The sequence below is a fragment of the Pan troglodytes genome, chromosome 8, assembly GCF_028858775.2.
Source record: "Pan troglodytes isolate AG18354 chromosome 8, NHGRI_mPanTro3-v2.0_pri, whole genome shotgun sequence".
Lineage (NCBI taxonomy): Eukaryota > Metazoa > Chordata > Mammalia > Primates > Hominidae > Pan > Pan troglodytes.
The window spans coordinates 13,823,135-13,839,833 of NC_072406.2; the positions used below are offsets into that span (position 1 = coordinate 13,823,135).

At 46.0% G+C, this 16,699-nt stretch overlaps 1 protein-coding gene across 3 annotated transcripts in view; it reads left to right on the plus strand.

Moving 5' to 3' along the window:
• The window catches only part of GTPBP4 (GTP binding protein 4), a 30,803-nt gene that overhangs the window by 5,786 nt on the left and 8,318 nt on the right, over positions 1-16,699 (plus strand). For all 3 annotated transcript variants that reach the window (XM_024346155.3, XM_024346157.3, XM_063781287.1), the window contains 10 exons: positions 1,835-1,938; positions 2,015-2,151; positions 3,117-3,217; positions 5,484-5,576; positions 7,156-7,347; positions 7,427-7,492; positions 12,294-12,383; positions 13,582-13,692; positions 15,531-15,608; positions 16,102-16,153. In XM_024346155.3, the coding sequence (XP_024201923.1) occupies positions 1,835-1,938; positions 2,015-2,151; positions 3,117-3,217; positions 5,484-5,576; positions 7,156-7,347; positions 7,427-7,492; positions 12,294-12,383; positions 13,582-13,692; positions 15,531-15,608; positions 16,102-16,153 (1,024 nt within the window). The remainder of the gene's footprint in view (positions 1-1,834; positions 1,939-2,014; positions 2,152-3,116; positions 3,218-5,483; positions 5,577-7,155; positions 7,348-7,426; positions 7,493-12,293; positions 12,384-13,581; positions 13,693-15,530; positions 15,609-16,101; positions 16,154-16,699) is intronic.

Sequence of the window (16,699 nt, forward strand, 5' to 3'; positions counted from 1 at the left end):
GCTTAAAATACAAGAATTCTTGCTAGAGGACGGACACTTAGGTTGTGTCTAGCTAGGATTTGACACAGTTGCTCAGTAGATGTTTGTTGAATGAGTGAATGGTTTCTTGGGAAAGGTCAGGTACTAGAGAGTACCTGGGGGTGAAGAATGTGATTTAAGAATGAGATTTTTGTTTGTTTGTTTTGAGACAGAGTCTTGCTCTGTTGCCCAGGCTGGAGTAAAATGGCGTGACTCAGCTCACTGTAACCTCTTCCTCCCAGGTTCAAGCGATTCTCCCACCTCACCCTCCCGAGTAGCTGGGATTACAGGCATGTGCCACTACACCCGGCTAATTTTTGTGTTTTTTTAGTAGAGACGAGGTTTCTCCATGTTGGCCAGGCTGGTCTCAAACTCTTGACCTCAGGTAATCCGCCTGCCTCGGCCTCCCAAAGTGCTGGGATTACAGGCATAAGCCACAGTGCCTGGCCAAGAATGAGATTATTCTTAACTGATTTGATATTAGGAAATATTTGATTTTAGCCAACAACATACTTTGATCTACTTAGTTTCAGATTTTTGTGGTTCTTTTTAAGAAGTTTTGTCTTTTTCATCCTCAGTGTTATAACCATCAGAGGTAGGAGAGTTCAAATGTATTAACATTCTATTATTCCTATTAAAGCCAGGACTAGTTATGTGAGAACAGCTTCAGAGTGGATGGTTAGATATTAAGTTGTCATTCACTGAATGCTTATTGTCTGTCTGGTACTGTTCTGAGCACTAGGAATCCAGAAGTGGTAAAGGTTCCTGCTCTCATTCTGGTGGAGAAAAGACAGTAAATAGCGTGTCAGATGAATGCAGTGAAGCCATGGAAGGGAGTAGGGAGTATCTGTGCGGGGAGAGGGTGTCAGGCCTGTAGTCAAAGAAGCAGCAGGTGCAGGAGACCCAGGAGGTGGGGCGGGGTAGGGAGGTGAACACTGGGACATGGGATTGGAGGTGGTAGTCAAAGGGTCGAGTTTATATGCACTGGTGAGATATCTCAGGAGATGCTGGCCTGGTGATTTAAAATGCATTAGTAAAATGCAGACGACATTTAAATCTATCTGAGATCACCTTGGAAGGGAATGTAGGAAAAAGGGTGCTGTGGGGAGCATGAATGTTTGGGGTAGAGCTGTGAGCACTAGCCAGCACAGGACTTAGAGGGGTCAGACTCTCCACCTAGAAGCTGTGAGGAAAATACCGCAGGCAGGATGCATGGCCAGCCCGCAGCGCTTCAAGAGGTCTGTGAGATAAAAACTGAGAATTGGTCATTGGGAGGTCCTTGGTGAGCTTGTAGGCTATTTAGATGGAGTGGTGGATACAGAATTCTGGAGAGAGTGGGTTCAAGAGAGGGAGGAGAGGAGAGACACAGTGTCTCTTGGGAGCAAAGAGAGGGAATTGGAAGGATTTTGGGGCTATGGGAATTTTAAATTTTTTTTCCTAAAGATTGAGAAATAACGGCAAATTTTTACGCTGATGGGAATAGTCAGGTGGAGGGAAGAATTTCTAGTGCTGAGTTCCTGAGCAACAGGAAGGGTACATGCAGGGTCGGGGGCTGGTCATTGCTGGGTCCCACAGCACCACCACTGCACTGAGAGTGAGGTGGGTGGGAGCCGTGACCATTGGCACCCGCATCCCTTCTGATGCCTGTTTTCTCAGAGGACTAAATAGACAGGGCCCCTGGCCAGGAGAGGGAACTGGGGAGGAGACACTGCAGGCTTGAAGGGAGAGGGAAAGAAATTGTTCTTCAAGTGGTAGGGATGAAAAACTGCTGGCCCCAAGTGACCATGGTGTGCTTTTGTTTGTTTGTTTGTTACAGGATATTCATCCGTTCTATGCTGATTTGATGAATATTCTCTACGACAAGGATCATTACAAGTTGGCTCTGGGGCAAATAAATATTGCCAAAAATTTAGTGGACAAGTAAGGTACTTTTTTCTGTAGTGTCTTTTAAGTTATCGAAAGTGGAAAAAAAACTAATATTTTTTATTTTTTACAGTGTTGCTAAAGATTATGTGCGACTGATGAAGTATGGCGACTCTCTCTACCGCTGCAAACAGCTGAAGCGTGCGGCCCTGGGACGGATGTGCACAGTGATCAAGAGGCAGAAGCAGAGTTTGGAGTATTTGGAGCAAGGTGCTTGTCACGCATCCGCGGGAACCGTGCTAGCATCCTGCTGAGAGGATGCGTCCTTGTTGAGGACTTGAGATGTCTGTTTTTGTTGTATTTTGGAGATGACAGGGTCAATTATTCTTCCTAGCCTTACCTATGAGAAACAGTAATAGGCTGGTTTTTATTGAAAATAAATACTTACAAATCAGTAGCACTGATAAGAAAATTTATATATTTCATATTTAATAGGTAAGGCATACACAAAAAAGTCACGAGAAAATACTGAAAAGTATAAAAACTAAGGTGGCTCATCGTTTATTATTCACTTTTTTATTTTTAAAAATACTTGTATTTAATAGGACTTTCTGAATTAATGTACTAGGATTCTGTTGAAACAATTACTTGCTTATTGTGTGTATTCTTACATGACAAATTATTTTGACTCATTCGGTTTTGTTTTCTCTCCTGCATCTTAGAAATAATTTTTAACAAAATTTGTGATACTTGGATGCCTTGCAGGTGCTTTGCTACAGATCTGTGTGGTCTTCATGATGGCCGGGGTGCCACCCTGGAGCCGTGTTTGTTACAGACGAGGTGGCAGAATGGCAGTAACCCATGTCGTAGCCCAAACGGCATGGCCTGCAGGCTTCAAAGTGCACTGGTTCCCTAATGTCATCTTGCTAATGAGAATTGTCTGGACACTGCCAGACATGCTGTTGGCCCCACCTTTCACCTAATGAATTAAAACATGGGCTTAGAAGGGCTGAGGAATATGATTCTTACTAGAGCCAAACTTGGGAAATAACAATTGAATATACTATGTGTATACTATTACTTTCTGCAACTATTTTCTCCATCACTTTTGCATTACAAAAGTTGGAGTAAGATTAATATCACCACAGGCCTGGACTGTAACTAAGTTGAAAACAAAATTTAAAGCAAATCTTAAACTTTGAGTTTCTTAATTTTTCAATTTGAACTTTTCCTAGTGCGTCAGCATTTATCCCGTTTGCCAACCATTGATCCGAATACCAGGACCCTGCTTTTGTGTGGGTACCCAAATGTTGGGAAGTCCAGCTTCATCAACAAGGTTGGTCTGGTTTTTATCGTAAAGCAAATCATCTGACTATTTTACGTCAGTGTTACTGTATTCTGAGGGCGTGGGATTCAGGATGGCCTTGTTGGTCAGTGTTACTGTATTCTGACTGCGTGGGATTCAGGACGGCCTTGTTGGTCAGTGTTACTGTGTTCTGACTGCGTGGGATTCAGGACGGCCTTGTGGGTCAGTGTTACTGTATTCTGACGGCGTGGGATTCAGGACGGCCTTGTGGGTCGGTGTTACTGTATTCTGACGGCGTGGGATTCAGGACGGCCTTGTAGGTCGGTGTTACTGTATTCTGAGGGCGTGGGATTCAGGACGGCCTTGTAGGTCGGTGTTACTGTATTCTGAGGGCGTGGGATTCAGGACGGCCTTGTAGGTCGGTGTTACTGTATTCTGAGGGCGTGGGAGTCAGGACGGCCTTGTAGGTCGGTGTTACTGTATTCTGAGGGCGTGGGATTCAGGACGGCCTTGTAGGTCGGTGTTACTGTATTCTGAGGGCGTGGGATTCAGGACGGCCTTGTAGGTCGGTGTTACTGTATTCTGACTGCGTGGGATTCAGGACGGCCTTGTAGGTCAGTGTACTGTATTCTGACTGTGTGGGATTCAGGACAGCCTTGTAGGTCAGTGTTACTGTATTCTGAGGGCGTGGGATTCAGGACGGCCTTGTAGGTCAGTGTTACTGTATTCTGACTGCGTGGGATTCAGGATGGCCTTGGTAATAATTTCGGCCTCCGAGTTGGTCCTTGAGTAAACACTGCCCTAGTCTGCAGGAGTTCCTGGTGCCTGAGCACGCCAAGCTCCTCTTGTAAGGATTGACTTTGTCTGTATCTACATTTATATTACCATTACAGAAGCCATTACTTTTTGTTCTTGTGTGTGTCCTATAATTTCTAAGGAATTCGAGACACGTAAGTGCATTTTTGTTGACAACTGGGGAGGTTTTCTTGGGTGTTGTTGGCCTGTCCTGGAGCGGCTATGCCAGCGGGGCTTCGGTGGCAGGTGACACTCACCCAGCTGGGGTCTTCCCGTCTGCATCTGCATCTGCATCTGCATCTGAGTGATCTGTTACCTTGGTTGCTGTGTCAGCTTTCACATGAAATCGTATGTGGTCTAGTAGAGGGACGGTGCCAAGTCGCTCTTTCTCTGGGTGAGCTCACTGACTAGGATAAGCGTAACATTTAAGGGACTCGGTCATTTCGTGCTTCAGGAAAATTTGGCTGAGTTTTCGGGACTCAGGAAGAGGCAAAGCAACATTTAAAATGTGAATTTACAACCAGCAACAGCTCATGTGCCAAGAAAATTGTCAAATTTTATGGCTTACTCAGTGCCAAGATCACTTTATTTTTAATTAAAAAAATTTTTTCTTTCTTTTTGTTGAAACTTTTTGAGACAGGGTCTCACTCTGTTGCCCAGGCTGAAGTGCAGTGGTGCAGACATGGCTCGCTGCAGCCTCAACCTTCCGGGCCCAAACAGTCCTCCCACCTCAGCCACCCAAGTAGCTGGGACCACAGGTGCACGCCACCGCACCTGTTTAATTTTTTTATTTTTTGTGGAGATGGAGTCTCACTGCGTTCCCCAGGCTGATCTCAAGCCATCCTCCTGCCTCAGCCTCCTGAAGTGCTGGGATTACAGGCGTGAACCACTCCACCCTACCTTAAGATCACTTTTGCTTTGAAATAGATTTGTGAGTTTTATTTTGTCTACAGGTTGCTGTGACATGGTGACCAGCAAAGCTCTGCAGGGTCCTTGCTGATTTTTCAAATGCTTGTCAGCTCTGAACCTGCCCTGAGCTCTGAGCCAGTGCTCTGTGGCCGATTTGGTGGCCACTGGACCAGGTGGCTTTTTAAATTGCAGTTTAATTCAGCAAAATGAAAATTTCAACTCAGTCACATGAGCCACATACTGAAAGTTCATTAGCAGTGCGTGACTGGTGGCCCGGTTTGGACAGTGCAGACAGAACGTGCCTGTCATCATAAAGAGCTCTGCGGGCATTGCAGGCGGTGGGGCAGGATGTGGGAGGGTGAGGGGAGGTGGTGGCTGTCCTCCAAATGCCAGCCCTCACGCTGTCCTAGTACCCCAGTCCTTGGCCTGGTGGTGCAAAGGGAGAGGTACCAGGCTCCTGTTCGATGCAGTTTTATCGTGTGAGGTTTCTTCTATGGTTTTTTCCTGCCCAAAATCAGTCTTGTTAAAACACACAGATCCCACGTGTACACAGAGGAAATGAGGTGATTCTGAAAGTTCTCACTTGTTCCAGGTGACGAGAGCAGATGTGGATGTCCAGCCCTATGCGTTCACAACCAAGTCTCTGTTTGTTGGGCACATGGATTATAAGTATCTACGTTGGCAGGTGAGAGTCTTGTCTTTATTTTTATTTATTTATTTATTTTGAGTTGGAGTTTCACTCTTGTTGCCCAGGCTGGAGTGCAGTGGCATGATCTCAGTCCACTGCAACTTTCACCTCCCAGGTTCAAGTGATTCTCCTGCCTCAGCCTTTCAAGTAGCAGGGATTACAGGTGCGCACCACCACGACCGGCCAATTTTTGTGTTTTTTTAGTAGAGAGGGGGTTTCACCACATTGGCCAGGCTGGTCTTGAACTCCTGACTTCAGGTGATCTGCCCGCCTTGGCCTCCCAAAGTGCTAGGATTACAGGTGTGAGTCACACTGCACCTGGCAAGAGTCTTGTCTTTAAACAGAACAAATATCTTGGTTTATCAAGAACTTGAAATTTCTCCATCATCATAAAGAAAACTCGTCTGAGCTCTGGGGATGCATAAGAACAGGTCGCATGTCTCTGATATAATTCAGGGGAGGCAGCCAGCTGCCAGTGTGGATTTCTGCATTTTGTTAACATCAAATGAAATTATCTTTGTGTCATTTCTAACTCTGTTATCAGAAATGGCATATATACAGTTTAAAAGCGTGAAGCAGGCTGGGCACAGTGGTTCACGCCTGTAATCCCAACACTTTGGGAGGCCAAGGGCAGGCAGCTAACCTGAGGTCAGAAGTTCGAGATTGGCCTGGCCAACATGGCGAAACCCCATCTCTACTAAAAATACAAAAATTAGCTGGACGTGGTGGTGGGTGCCTGTAATCCCAGCTACTTGGAAGGCTGAGGCTGGAGAATCGCTTGAACCCGGAAGGCAGGGGTTGCAGTGAGCCGAGATTGTGCCATTGCACTCCAGCCTGGGCGACAGGAGCGAAACTCTGTCTCAAAATAAATAAATAAATACAAAGCAAGAAGCAATGTTTCCACAGTCTAATTTTATAAATTGTGAAGAAAGTAATTCCTAAGACATGGGAGGGTTCTCAGTTATCCCAGTTTTTGTGTTTTATGATGTCGCTGGTAAAAAGAGGGGTCATTTCTCTCAACATCATGGCTAGCATTTCTTTGAGCTCTACAGGGTTCCTCCTCCCTTTTTTGATGTTTAAATAGTATGTACTTTTCTGTCACTGCTTTATTTTGTGGTATTCAGTTTGAGAGACCTACTTTTTTTTTTTTTTTTTTTTGAGATGGAGTCTCTGTCACCCAGGCTGGAGTGCAGTGGCGCTATCTTGGCTCACTGCAAGCTCCGCCTCCCTGGTTCAAGCCATTCTCCTACCTCAGCCTCCCGAGTAGCTGGGACTACAGGTGCCCGCCACCACGCCCAGCTAATTTTTTGTACTTTTAGTAGAAATGGGGTTTTGCCGTGTGAGCCAGGATGGTCTCGATCTCCTGACCTCGTGATCCACCCGCCTCGGCCTCCCAGAGTGCTGGGATTACAGGTGTGAGCCACCGCACCCAGCCCTACTTTTTTTTTTTTTTTTACTACAATTCTCCTGTAAGATTATTAGGTCTGGTTGGGTGTGTGTGAGTGACTTCTGGGATGTGCTGGACAAGAAGCTTGTGGGTGAGTGTGCTTTCAGTGACAAGGTCTGGCTGTGTTAGGTTGTAGACACTCCTGGGATCCTGGACCACCCTCTGGAGGATAGGAACACCATCGAGATGCAGGCCATCACTGCCCTGGCCCACCTCCGTGCTGCGGTCCTGTATGTGATGGATTTGTCTGAGCAGTGTGGGCATGGGCTGAGGGAGCAGCTAGAACTCTTCCAGAACATCAGACCTCTCTTCATCAACAAGGTGCGTGTGGTCACTCATGTTTTGCTTCATATCCTGCAGTACGAGAATAATGATTTCATTATTTTTCTTCCTTGCCTAGCCTCTCATAGTTGTAGCCAACAAATGTGATGTGAAGAGAATAGCTGAACTTTCTGAAGATGATCAGGTAAATCATGTTAATATTTTGAATATTTCTTACTTACCAATTCTGAATTCTCATCTCAGACAACCAAAGTTTAGATGAAGGAATTTTAGCAATACTAGTCCACAATTGTATTTTATAGTTGAGATAATATCCTCAGTGGTTTAGTGAAAAGACATAATAAAAACTTAGTTATTGGCAAACTAAAACGAAAACATAAGTTTCTGGATTCTTTGTTCTTGAGTGTGTAGAAGCATCTGTATTTAATGGATTGGACTTTTGGAAAATGTGATTACTTAGGACAGAACTGTTGGAGAAGGGTGCTCACAGGTGTTACTTCATAAAACAGGTTCTGTGATTAAATGAGTTTGGAGACTAATGATTGAGTGAAGGAGAAGGAGGATCTTGGAATTTGGGCTTTCTGGATCTGGATCTATGAGTGAGACGTGCCTGCTAGCTTTCTCCAAGAGGCAGGCAGTATTGTTGCACAGAATTTTTCAAACTAATTGAATCCTACAGGCTTTTTAATAGGCATCCTTCACGATAAATGCTTTTAGAAGCATGCACTGGTGGAGTGGCTTTCAAATTGTGGTCCTGGCCCAGCAATGTCAGCATCACCTTCTTAATTTCTTCCTTAATTTCCTCATTGATCCATTGGTCATTCTGGGACATGTTTATAATTCCCATGGGTGCTTTTTTTTTTTTTTTCTTTTTTTAACAGTTTTGAAAGTTTCTCTTGGTATTGATTTCTAGTTTTATTCCACTGTGGTCTGAAAAGATACTTGGCAATTTTTAAAAATTGATGAGATTTGTTTTGTGGCCTAACATGGTCTATCCTGGAGAATGTTTCATGGACTGAGGAGAGGAATGTGTATTATGCAGCGGTTGGATGACATGTTCTGTAGATGTTTGGTCTACAGTGCACTTTTTTTTTTTTTTTGATTTTTTTTTTTGAGATGGAGTCTCGCTCTGTCGCTGAGGCTGGAGTGCAGTGGCACGGTCTCGGCTCACTGCAGCCTCCACCTCTGAGGTTCAAGTGATTCTCCTGCCTCAGCCTCCTGAGAAGCTGGGATTACAGGCGTGTGCCACCACACCGAGCTAATTTTTTGTATTTTTAGTAGAGACGGTTTTACCATGTCGGCCAGGCTGGTCTTGAATTTATGACCTCAAGTGATCCACCCACCTTGGCCTCCCAGAGTGTTGGGATTATAGGCGTGAGCCACTACGCCTGGCCTACAGTGCACTTTAAATCCAGTATTTGTTGATTCTTTTTTGCCTAGGATCTGTCTAATGTTGCAAGTCTGATGTTGATGTCCCCAAATATTATTGACCCCTTTTATTATTATATAATGACCTTCTTGTCTCTTTTTATTGTTTTTGACTTAAAATCTGCTTTATCTGATAGAAGTATAGCTATTCCTACTTGCTTTTAGTTTCCATCTGTGTAGAATATCTTTTTGCATCTCTTCGTTTTCAGTCTATGTGTGTCTTAATGTCTTTATAGGTTAAGTGAATTTCTTGGATACTTTTTCATGTTTTCATGATAGTGATTATTGTCTTCGCTTCCAGATGTAGGACTTTCTTAAGTATATCTTGTAAGGCTGGTCTAGTAGTGACGAATTCTCTGTTTTTGCTTTTCTCGGAAAGAATTTATTTCTCCCTTATTTCTGAAGGATAGCTTTGCTGGATGTAATATAGTTGGCTGGCAGTCTTCTTTTTTTTCTTCAACACTTTGAATATATATCATCCCATTCTCTCCTGGCGTGCAAGGTTTCTGCAAAGAAATCTGCTGTTAGTCTAATGGGGATTTTCTTATATGTGACTTCAAGCTTTTCTCCAGCTGTTTTTAGAATTTCCTTTCTATTTGACTTTTGGCAGTTTGGCTATAATGTGCCTTGGGGAAGACCTTTCTGGGCTGACTCTATTTGGGAATCCTTGAACTTCCTGGTTTTAGATGTCTATACCTCTCCCCAGTCTTGGAAAGTTTTCAGCTATCTCATTAAATAGGTTACTAAGCCTTTTCCCTTCTCTTCTCCTTCTTGAACTCCCATAATGCCAGCATGTATTAACTTAATGTTGTCCCGTAAATCTTATAGGCTTCCTTCATTCTTTTTCATTCTTCTTGCTTTTTTTCTCTCTGACTAGGTAGTTTCAAATGACAGAGATTTTTTTCTGCTTCATCCAGTGTGTTGTTAAAACTGTCTATTGTATTATCTCATCCATTGAATTCTTCAGCTACAGGATTTCTGTTTGACTCTTTTTTACAATTTCTGTCTCAGTTTAAGTTATTGTTCATATCATGAAATTGTTTTCCTGATTTTGTTGAATTATCTATTTGTATTTTGTTTCTCATTGAGTTTCCTTCAAAAAAATTATTATTTTGAATTCTCTTTCTGGCAATTCATTGATTTCCTTTTCATTAGAGTCTGTTCCTAGAGAGTTAATATTCCTTTCATGATTTCTTATTTCCCTGCTTTTTCATGTTTCTTGTGTGCCTGCATTGATGTCTCTGCATCTGATAGAACAGGAGCCTCTTTTATACTTTCTTCTAGAGTGGCTTTCATGGAGAGACTTTTACCTCACTTGGGTTTTACTGTGCCATTTGGGAAGGGAACCGTGACTTTCTGGATAGGAGCAGTGACATTGTTTCTGTGCAGCTTCCTCACCTCCATGAAATGTTGGCAATAACTGGGTGGCTCAGTGGCCTCAGCTCTGGAAGTTTGTGCCAGCGGTGGTGTATGTTTTTAATGTCCTTGGTGTCAGGGGCTTTTGGGGTCCTGCTATTCTTGTTTTTCCCGCAATGGGGGACTTATCTGAGGGGATCTTTCTTGGTGTCAGGTCTGACATGGTCTGCAAGCAGCTGCCACAGTGCTGGGTTTCAGCTACAGGTACTCAGGGTAGCTGTGGGACTGGGGTCCTAGCCTTAGGGTCTTGTGTGCCTATCATGGCCTGGCCTTGGGGTGCAGGTTTGCTCTCTGTGGTGGATCTCTGATCCTGAAGCACCCCTAGCAGCTTAAGCCCACAGGGCAAGGCTGTAGCTGTGACTCCACCCGTGGGGTCAGGGCACAGTCCTGGCCCTGACTCCAGGGAAGATGCACTCTGGAGGTTTGAGCCTGGGAAGCAGGGTAGAGCTGTACTTCAGAAACCTGAGCCAGTAGGGAGGGCTTAGTGTCAGCTCGAGGGGAACTCTGGACCCTGGGATGGTGGGGCCCAGCAGTATCCCAGACTCTCTGATGCTAGGTGAGGTGGCAGCAAGGACCCCAGAATGGACTAGTCCAGCTGTCATTTGGGCCCTAGAGGACAGGGAGGAGGACAGCAGTGACTCCATTTCATGGAAAGAGTGGTGACTCTGCAGCTCAGAATGTAGGGTTAGTCCAGCTCCAGGGAGCAGGTGCTGGAGCTGTTTGCGTGGTGGGGCAGGTGCCTCGGCTCAGCCCCTGCCCTGTTTCCCTGGGGTGTGGAGTACAATGTCAGCTCCTCCCCATGGTGTGTGGCTGGTCAGCCTGGGCCTGAGGGTTGTGACTCTTCTGGGCGGCCCAGGCACCGTTGCCCTGGGATACAAGGTACCTCTTCAGCATAGACGCTGGGATATGTGACCATTCTGGGCATTTCCCAGGAAGCAGGGCACTGCTTCAGCTCAGGCAGCAGGGAGACAACATGCCCTGAGAGGCCACGGTGCTATTTACCAGGAGGCAGGGTACCGTTGGGTGCTAGAGCAAGGGCTAGTAGAGGGGCTCCACCTCCACCAAGCCCTGCTGGGAAGGGGTAGCAGCTGCTCGCAGCTGGCTTGGGGATGTTGGGCCACCAGGTTTGGGTAGTTTGGAGGCAGTTTAGCCTCAGGGATGAAGGGGAGCTGTGACCACTTTCCCCTGAGCAAGACATACTCCAGCCGCAGTTCCAGTCCCAAGATGACGGAGCATAGCCGCCCCATGGGCCCAACAGACAGGGCCCAGTGTCAGCTCCTTCTGTGTGGGAGCACAGCTGTGAGGATGCCAGGGGGCTCCAGTGGTGAGGGCTGTGGGTGTCCAGAGTGGTGGCGGGGCTGCTGCCATCCTCTTGTTACCCCCTCACCGTGGGGAGAACCTCCTCCTGGGTCGCGTTGCATCCCAGCTGTGGGGTGGGTTGCTGGCGGCCCAGTGTGGTTTTTTGGTTTGTTTGTTTGTTTGTTTGTTTTAAGACAGAGTCTCGCTCTGTCCCCCAGGCTGGAGTGCAGTGGCGTGATCTCTGCTCAATGCAAGCTCCACCTCCCAGGTTCACGCCATTCTCCTGCCTCAGCCTCCCGAGTAGCTGGGACTACAGGCGCCCGCCACCACGCCCGGCTAATTTTTTATATTTTTAGTAGAGACGGGGTTTCACCATGTTAGCCAGGATGACCTTGACCTCCTGACCTCATGATCCACCCGCCTCGGCCTCCCAAAGGCTGGGATTACAGGCATGAGCCACCGCGCCCAGCCCCTGGTGTTTTCTTTGGGCTGTATTTCATCGTCTTGCGTTTTTCTGCTCCCCAGGGTGCCGGTTACTCCTGTGATGCCCTCTGGAGCTCCCCCTCAGTTATTAACATGTAGTTCGTTATTCTGATTGCCTTTGTTGTGGGGGACAGATGTGAGGGGCTACTAGTCGGCCATCTTTTTGATGTCATTTGTGTTTTCTTGATCATAGAAGAATATGAAGAAAATAACTGTTTTTAGGATATGTCTGTTTTTTAAGACTTTGAAACAACCACAGATGTTCACATTTGCAACCTCCATTTGCAGAACTGTACAGTTTGTTCCATAGGGAACTGGAAATGAATAATACATCTCTCATTTTTTCTTTGCATTCCCAGAAAATATTTACAGATCTGCAGTCTGAAGGATTCCCTGTAATAGAGACCAGCACCCTGACTGAGGAAGGTGTTATTAAAGTTAAAACAGAGGTCAGTGCTGCCTTAAGTCAGGTATCAGTCTTTTTATTGTCTCTTGTTCGATTCAAGTCAGTCGTGGGGAGAAAACAGTTTTCTTTCTAGACATTATTAACACTTGGAGCCCTCGCAGTAGCGAGGCGGGTGGCGTGCGAGAGCGGGGCATGAAGACAGACCCTTCTAAGACCCACTTTGCCCCCAGTGGACAGTGGGGTGTGAGGGGATGCTTTGCTCTTCTCACCCTAAACAACTTTACCCTAAAGCAGCTGTTGTCTCTGGCCTTTTAATATTTCGGTAGCAAGTACAGTGAAAATTATTTTTATGGAATCTGTTCGAAGTAGAAGGGAGAAAAGTCTGAAAAGCAGAACAGCTTTTGCAGGAGGCAGTCTGCTGCTGGATTTCATATGCTGTCCTAATTACTTTGTATTTCATGTTGTTTTTATCTCAAATAAAAGGACATTTCTGGCCAGGCGCAGTGGCTCACGCCTGTAATCCCAGCACTTTGGGAGGCTGAGGCGGGTAGATCACCCAAGGTCAGGAGTTCGAGACCAGCCTGGCCAACGTGGTGAAACTCTGTCTCTCCTAAAAATACAAAATTAGCCGGGCGTGGTAGCGCATGCCTGTAATCCCAGCTACTCGGGAGGCTGAGGCAGGAGAATCGTTTGAACCTGGGAGGCGGAGGTTGTGGTGAGCTGAGATCGTGTCACTGCACTACAGCCTGGGCAGCAAGAGCGAGATACCATCTCAAAAAAAAGATAGCACTCCTGATGCCATGGTCGCACTCAGGATTAAAAAAGATGGTGCTCCTGATACCATGGTCGCACTCAGGGATTTAAAAAGATATCACTCCTGATGCCATGGTCGCATTCAGGATTTAAAAAGATGGCACTCCTGATGCCATGGTTGCACTCAGGGATTTATTGCTTGGTTAGAGTCCTGAGGGGCAACATTGCCTCCAGTTCGTGAAGGGCAGTTGGAGGGCACCGTGTGTCTGTGCAGAGGGTCACTGTGGTGGGAGAGAGGCCCAGGCACTGGAGATGCACCTTCTCTCAGGGCCGCTTCCACCTGGGCGTCAGAGAATGTGGCCCCCTACGTGTTAGTTACCTTGAGGGAAAAGGCCGAGTGGCTCTGATCTGTGGCTCCTCCTGGAACCTGTAGCTGGAGGCTGCTGGAGGATGCGTTTGTGACTGTGCCTTCTTTTTTACGTTATTAGGCTTGCGATAGGCTTTTGGCTCATCGAGTGGAAACCAAAATGAAGGGAAATAAAGTGAATGAGGTGCTGAATAGACTGCATCTGGCTATCCCAACCAGGAGGGACGATAAGGTAAGACGGCCCCTGGGACAGCCGTGGGCTTACAGTACTGTCAGCAGGTGCTGTCTGTGTGCCTTTTCCAGAAGCCTCCCATCCAGTTTCACACACTCGCAGGTGGATATTGTGGGTGGGCCTCAGTTTCACCTTCTTGCTTACATAAAGGATTGAGAAGGTGAAGAAAGTGCAGAACGCCACATGGCACCCGTTTCCCACTGCATGACGTGGTCACTGTTAGTTTATCCTTCCAGAAATGTTTCTGATATAGAAGATTAATTTCTAAAAAGTTCTTTAAACACAGATGGAAATCTGTTTCATTCTTTAAATTTTCATTTTTTTAGCTGGGGGAGGTAGCTCACGCCTGTAATCCCAGCACTTTGGGAGGCCAAGGTGGGAAGATTGCTTAAGCCCAGGAGTTCTTGACCAGCCTGGGCAACATAGTGGGGCCCTGTCTCTATAAAAAATAAATAAAATAAATTTTCATTGTTTTGTCCATTGTGAATGGGCACACATCGTTACGCTGTGTCTTCATGTTTTACTGCAAATGTGTCTGCACTTCACCATGTGGTGTTGACAACGTTCCTGTCCCACAGACGCCTTCCTGGTGTGTGCTGCACTGACGCTGGAGGCTGTGTCCTTCCCTCTGTCTTTCCTTGTGTCCTCGGCGTGGTCGGGTGCTGACTCTGTCAGTCTTGTGTAAAGATGATTTTATTGTTGTGTGTTTATGTAATGCTGGGTGCGGTTGAGCATGTTTGTCTGCTTACTGGCCTTTTCAAAGTTCTTTAGGCTGTTTATCTTTTTCTCGCTGATTTGTTACTTTTATATTACAAAGGTTGGATTCTTGTCAGATACATTGCAAATATTTTTTTTTTCTCTTTTTGTCACTTGCCTTTTTAACTTCAAATGTGCTATACATTTTTGAACTATTAACATACATTAATATTTTTTTTCTGGGTGTTCAGGTTTGCATTGTACGTAGAAAGGCTTACCATTCATTCCAAAGTCATTTTAAAAGTATCTTTTCTTGCCGGGTGCAGTGGCTCACGTCTGTAATCCCAGTACTCTGGGAGGCCGAGGCGGGTGGATCACCTGAGGTCAAGAGTCTGAGACCAGCCTGGCAGTCATGGTGAAACTCCATCTCTGCTAAAACTATGAAAATTAGTCGGGCGCGCACCTATAATTCTAGCTATTCAGGAGGCTGAGGCGGGAGAATCGCTTGAACCTGGGAGGCGGAGGTTGCAGTGAGCCGAGATGACTCCACTGTACTCCAGCCTGGGTGACAAGAGTGATACTCTGTCAAAAAAAAAAAAATTATCTTTTATACTTGCATTAAAAATTAGCTTTTTTGGATAGTCTTCACCGTGTCTTGAGTTGGTTATGTTGTGAGGGTGGAGGTTGCACTCCGTTTCAAGTGGTCGGCATTTCTGACCTGAGTATTGGAAATTTTATGTTTCCATTGAATTCTTATATGCTCTTGAGTTTATGTCTAAATTTCTTTCATTTGCTGATCCAGTGTTATTTCTTACCACTTTCTTCTTCCATAATTTTTCACGATAATCATGATTTCTGTTTTTCCTGGATAAACTTTGGAATCACTTTGTGGAGTCCTCCTGGTCTCTGTGCTCAAAGTGACCCTGAACCCATTCCTCTCCCCTAAAATAATCTGTTGGTTGTTAATTGGTCTCGGTATGAACCCACTCCTCTCGCCTAAAATAATCTGTTGGTTGTTCATTGGTCTGGGTATGGTTTTCTGTTCCCCTTACACGTAGGGAATTTGTTTCTACTTTTTCGGCTTTGTAAGTTTCTCATTCAGCAGGCATTTCACATAAATATTTTATATGGGATCTTCTCAGGAGAGGCCCCCTTTCATCCCTGAAGGAGTGGTGGCTCGCAGGAAGAGGATGGAAACTGAGGAGTCCAAGAAGAAGAGGGTATGCTGCCGAAGCTCTCGCCCAGTGTTCTCATGGGGGGAGGCAGGCTGTGTGTGCCCATCGTGGGGGCCTGGGGCATCGAACAGGAGCCGCGGGTGCCCAGACACTGGCCCCGTCAGGCTGCGGACACAGCAGTGAGTCCCCCTGCAGAAGCCTCTCTCATGGAGCTCTTTGGCCTGAGGGAAGATGGCCGTGAACCAAATGCACGAGTGGGATAGACAGTCCCCAGACGGCCAGAAACAGCCTCTTCCTACCAGAACCTAAAGGCCGGCCCCACAGACAGGGAGATAAGAAACAGCCTCTTCCTACCAGAACCCAAAGGCCGGCCCCACAGACAGGGAGATAAGAAACAGCCTTCCTACCAGAAATGGAAGGTGAACCCCACTGATACTGAGAGGATTGGAGAAAAGATTGTTTCAAGTGACAAGGGGCAGAGCATTTCTGAATCTGAAAGGCAAAATGAAGCTGATGATAATTTCTCTTTCCATTGCAGGAACGAGATCTTGAGCTGGAAATGGGAGATGATTATATTTTGGATCTTCAGAGTAAGGGCCAGAGTGTGATCATTATTATAACATGCCAGTTGGACGTGAAGTATTTCAGAAAATGGGGGAAAGACTTTAATAAGTAATAAAAGTGTTTCAGCCTATTTGTCAACTTTTAATTTCTTGAAGATTAAAAGTTGCATCCTGAGGGCCAGGTGCAGTGGCTCACGCCTGTAATCACAGCACTTTGGATCCCTTATGCCCAGGAGTTTGAGACCAACCTGGGCAACATGGCAGAACCCCGTCTCTACAAAAAATACAAAGATTAGCCGGGTGTGGTGGCATGTGCCTGTAGTTCCAGTGACACGGGAGGCTGAGGTGGGAGGATCACTTGACCCTAGGAGGTCAAGGCTGCAGTGGGCAGAAATTGTACCACTGCCCTCCTGCCTGGATGACAGAGCGAGACCCTGTCTCAAAGAAAAGGTGCATACTGATAGCACTCAGTGGGAGTTCTTCCATTGTTTCCTGTTGTTTTGGGATGGTGGGGTGATTTTTTAGCTTTCTCTGCGTGTGGGTGTTGAATGAGGCTGATGTGTTGTTTCCTGT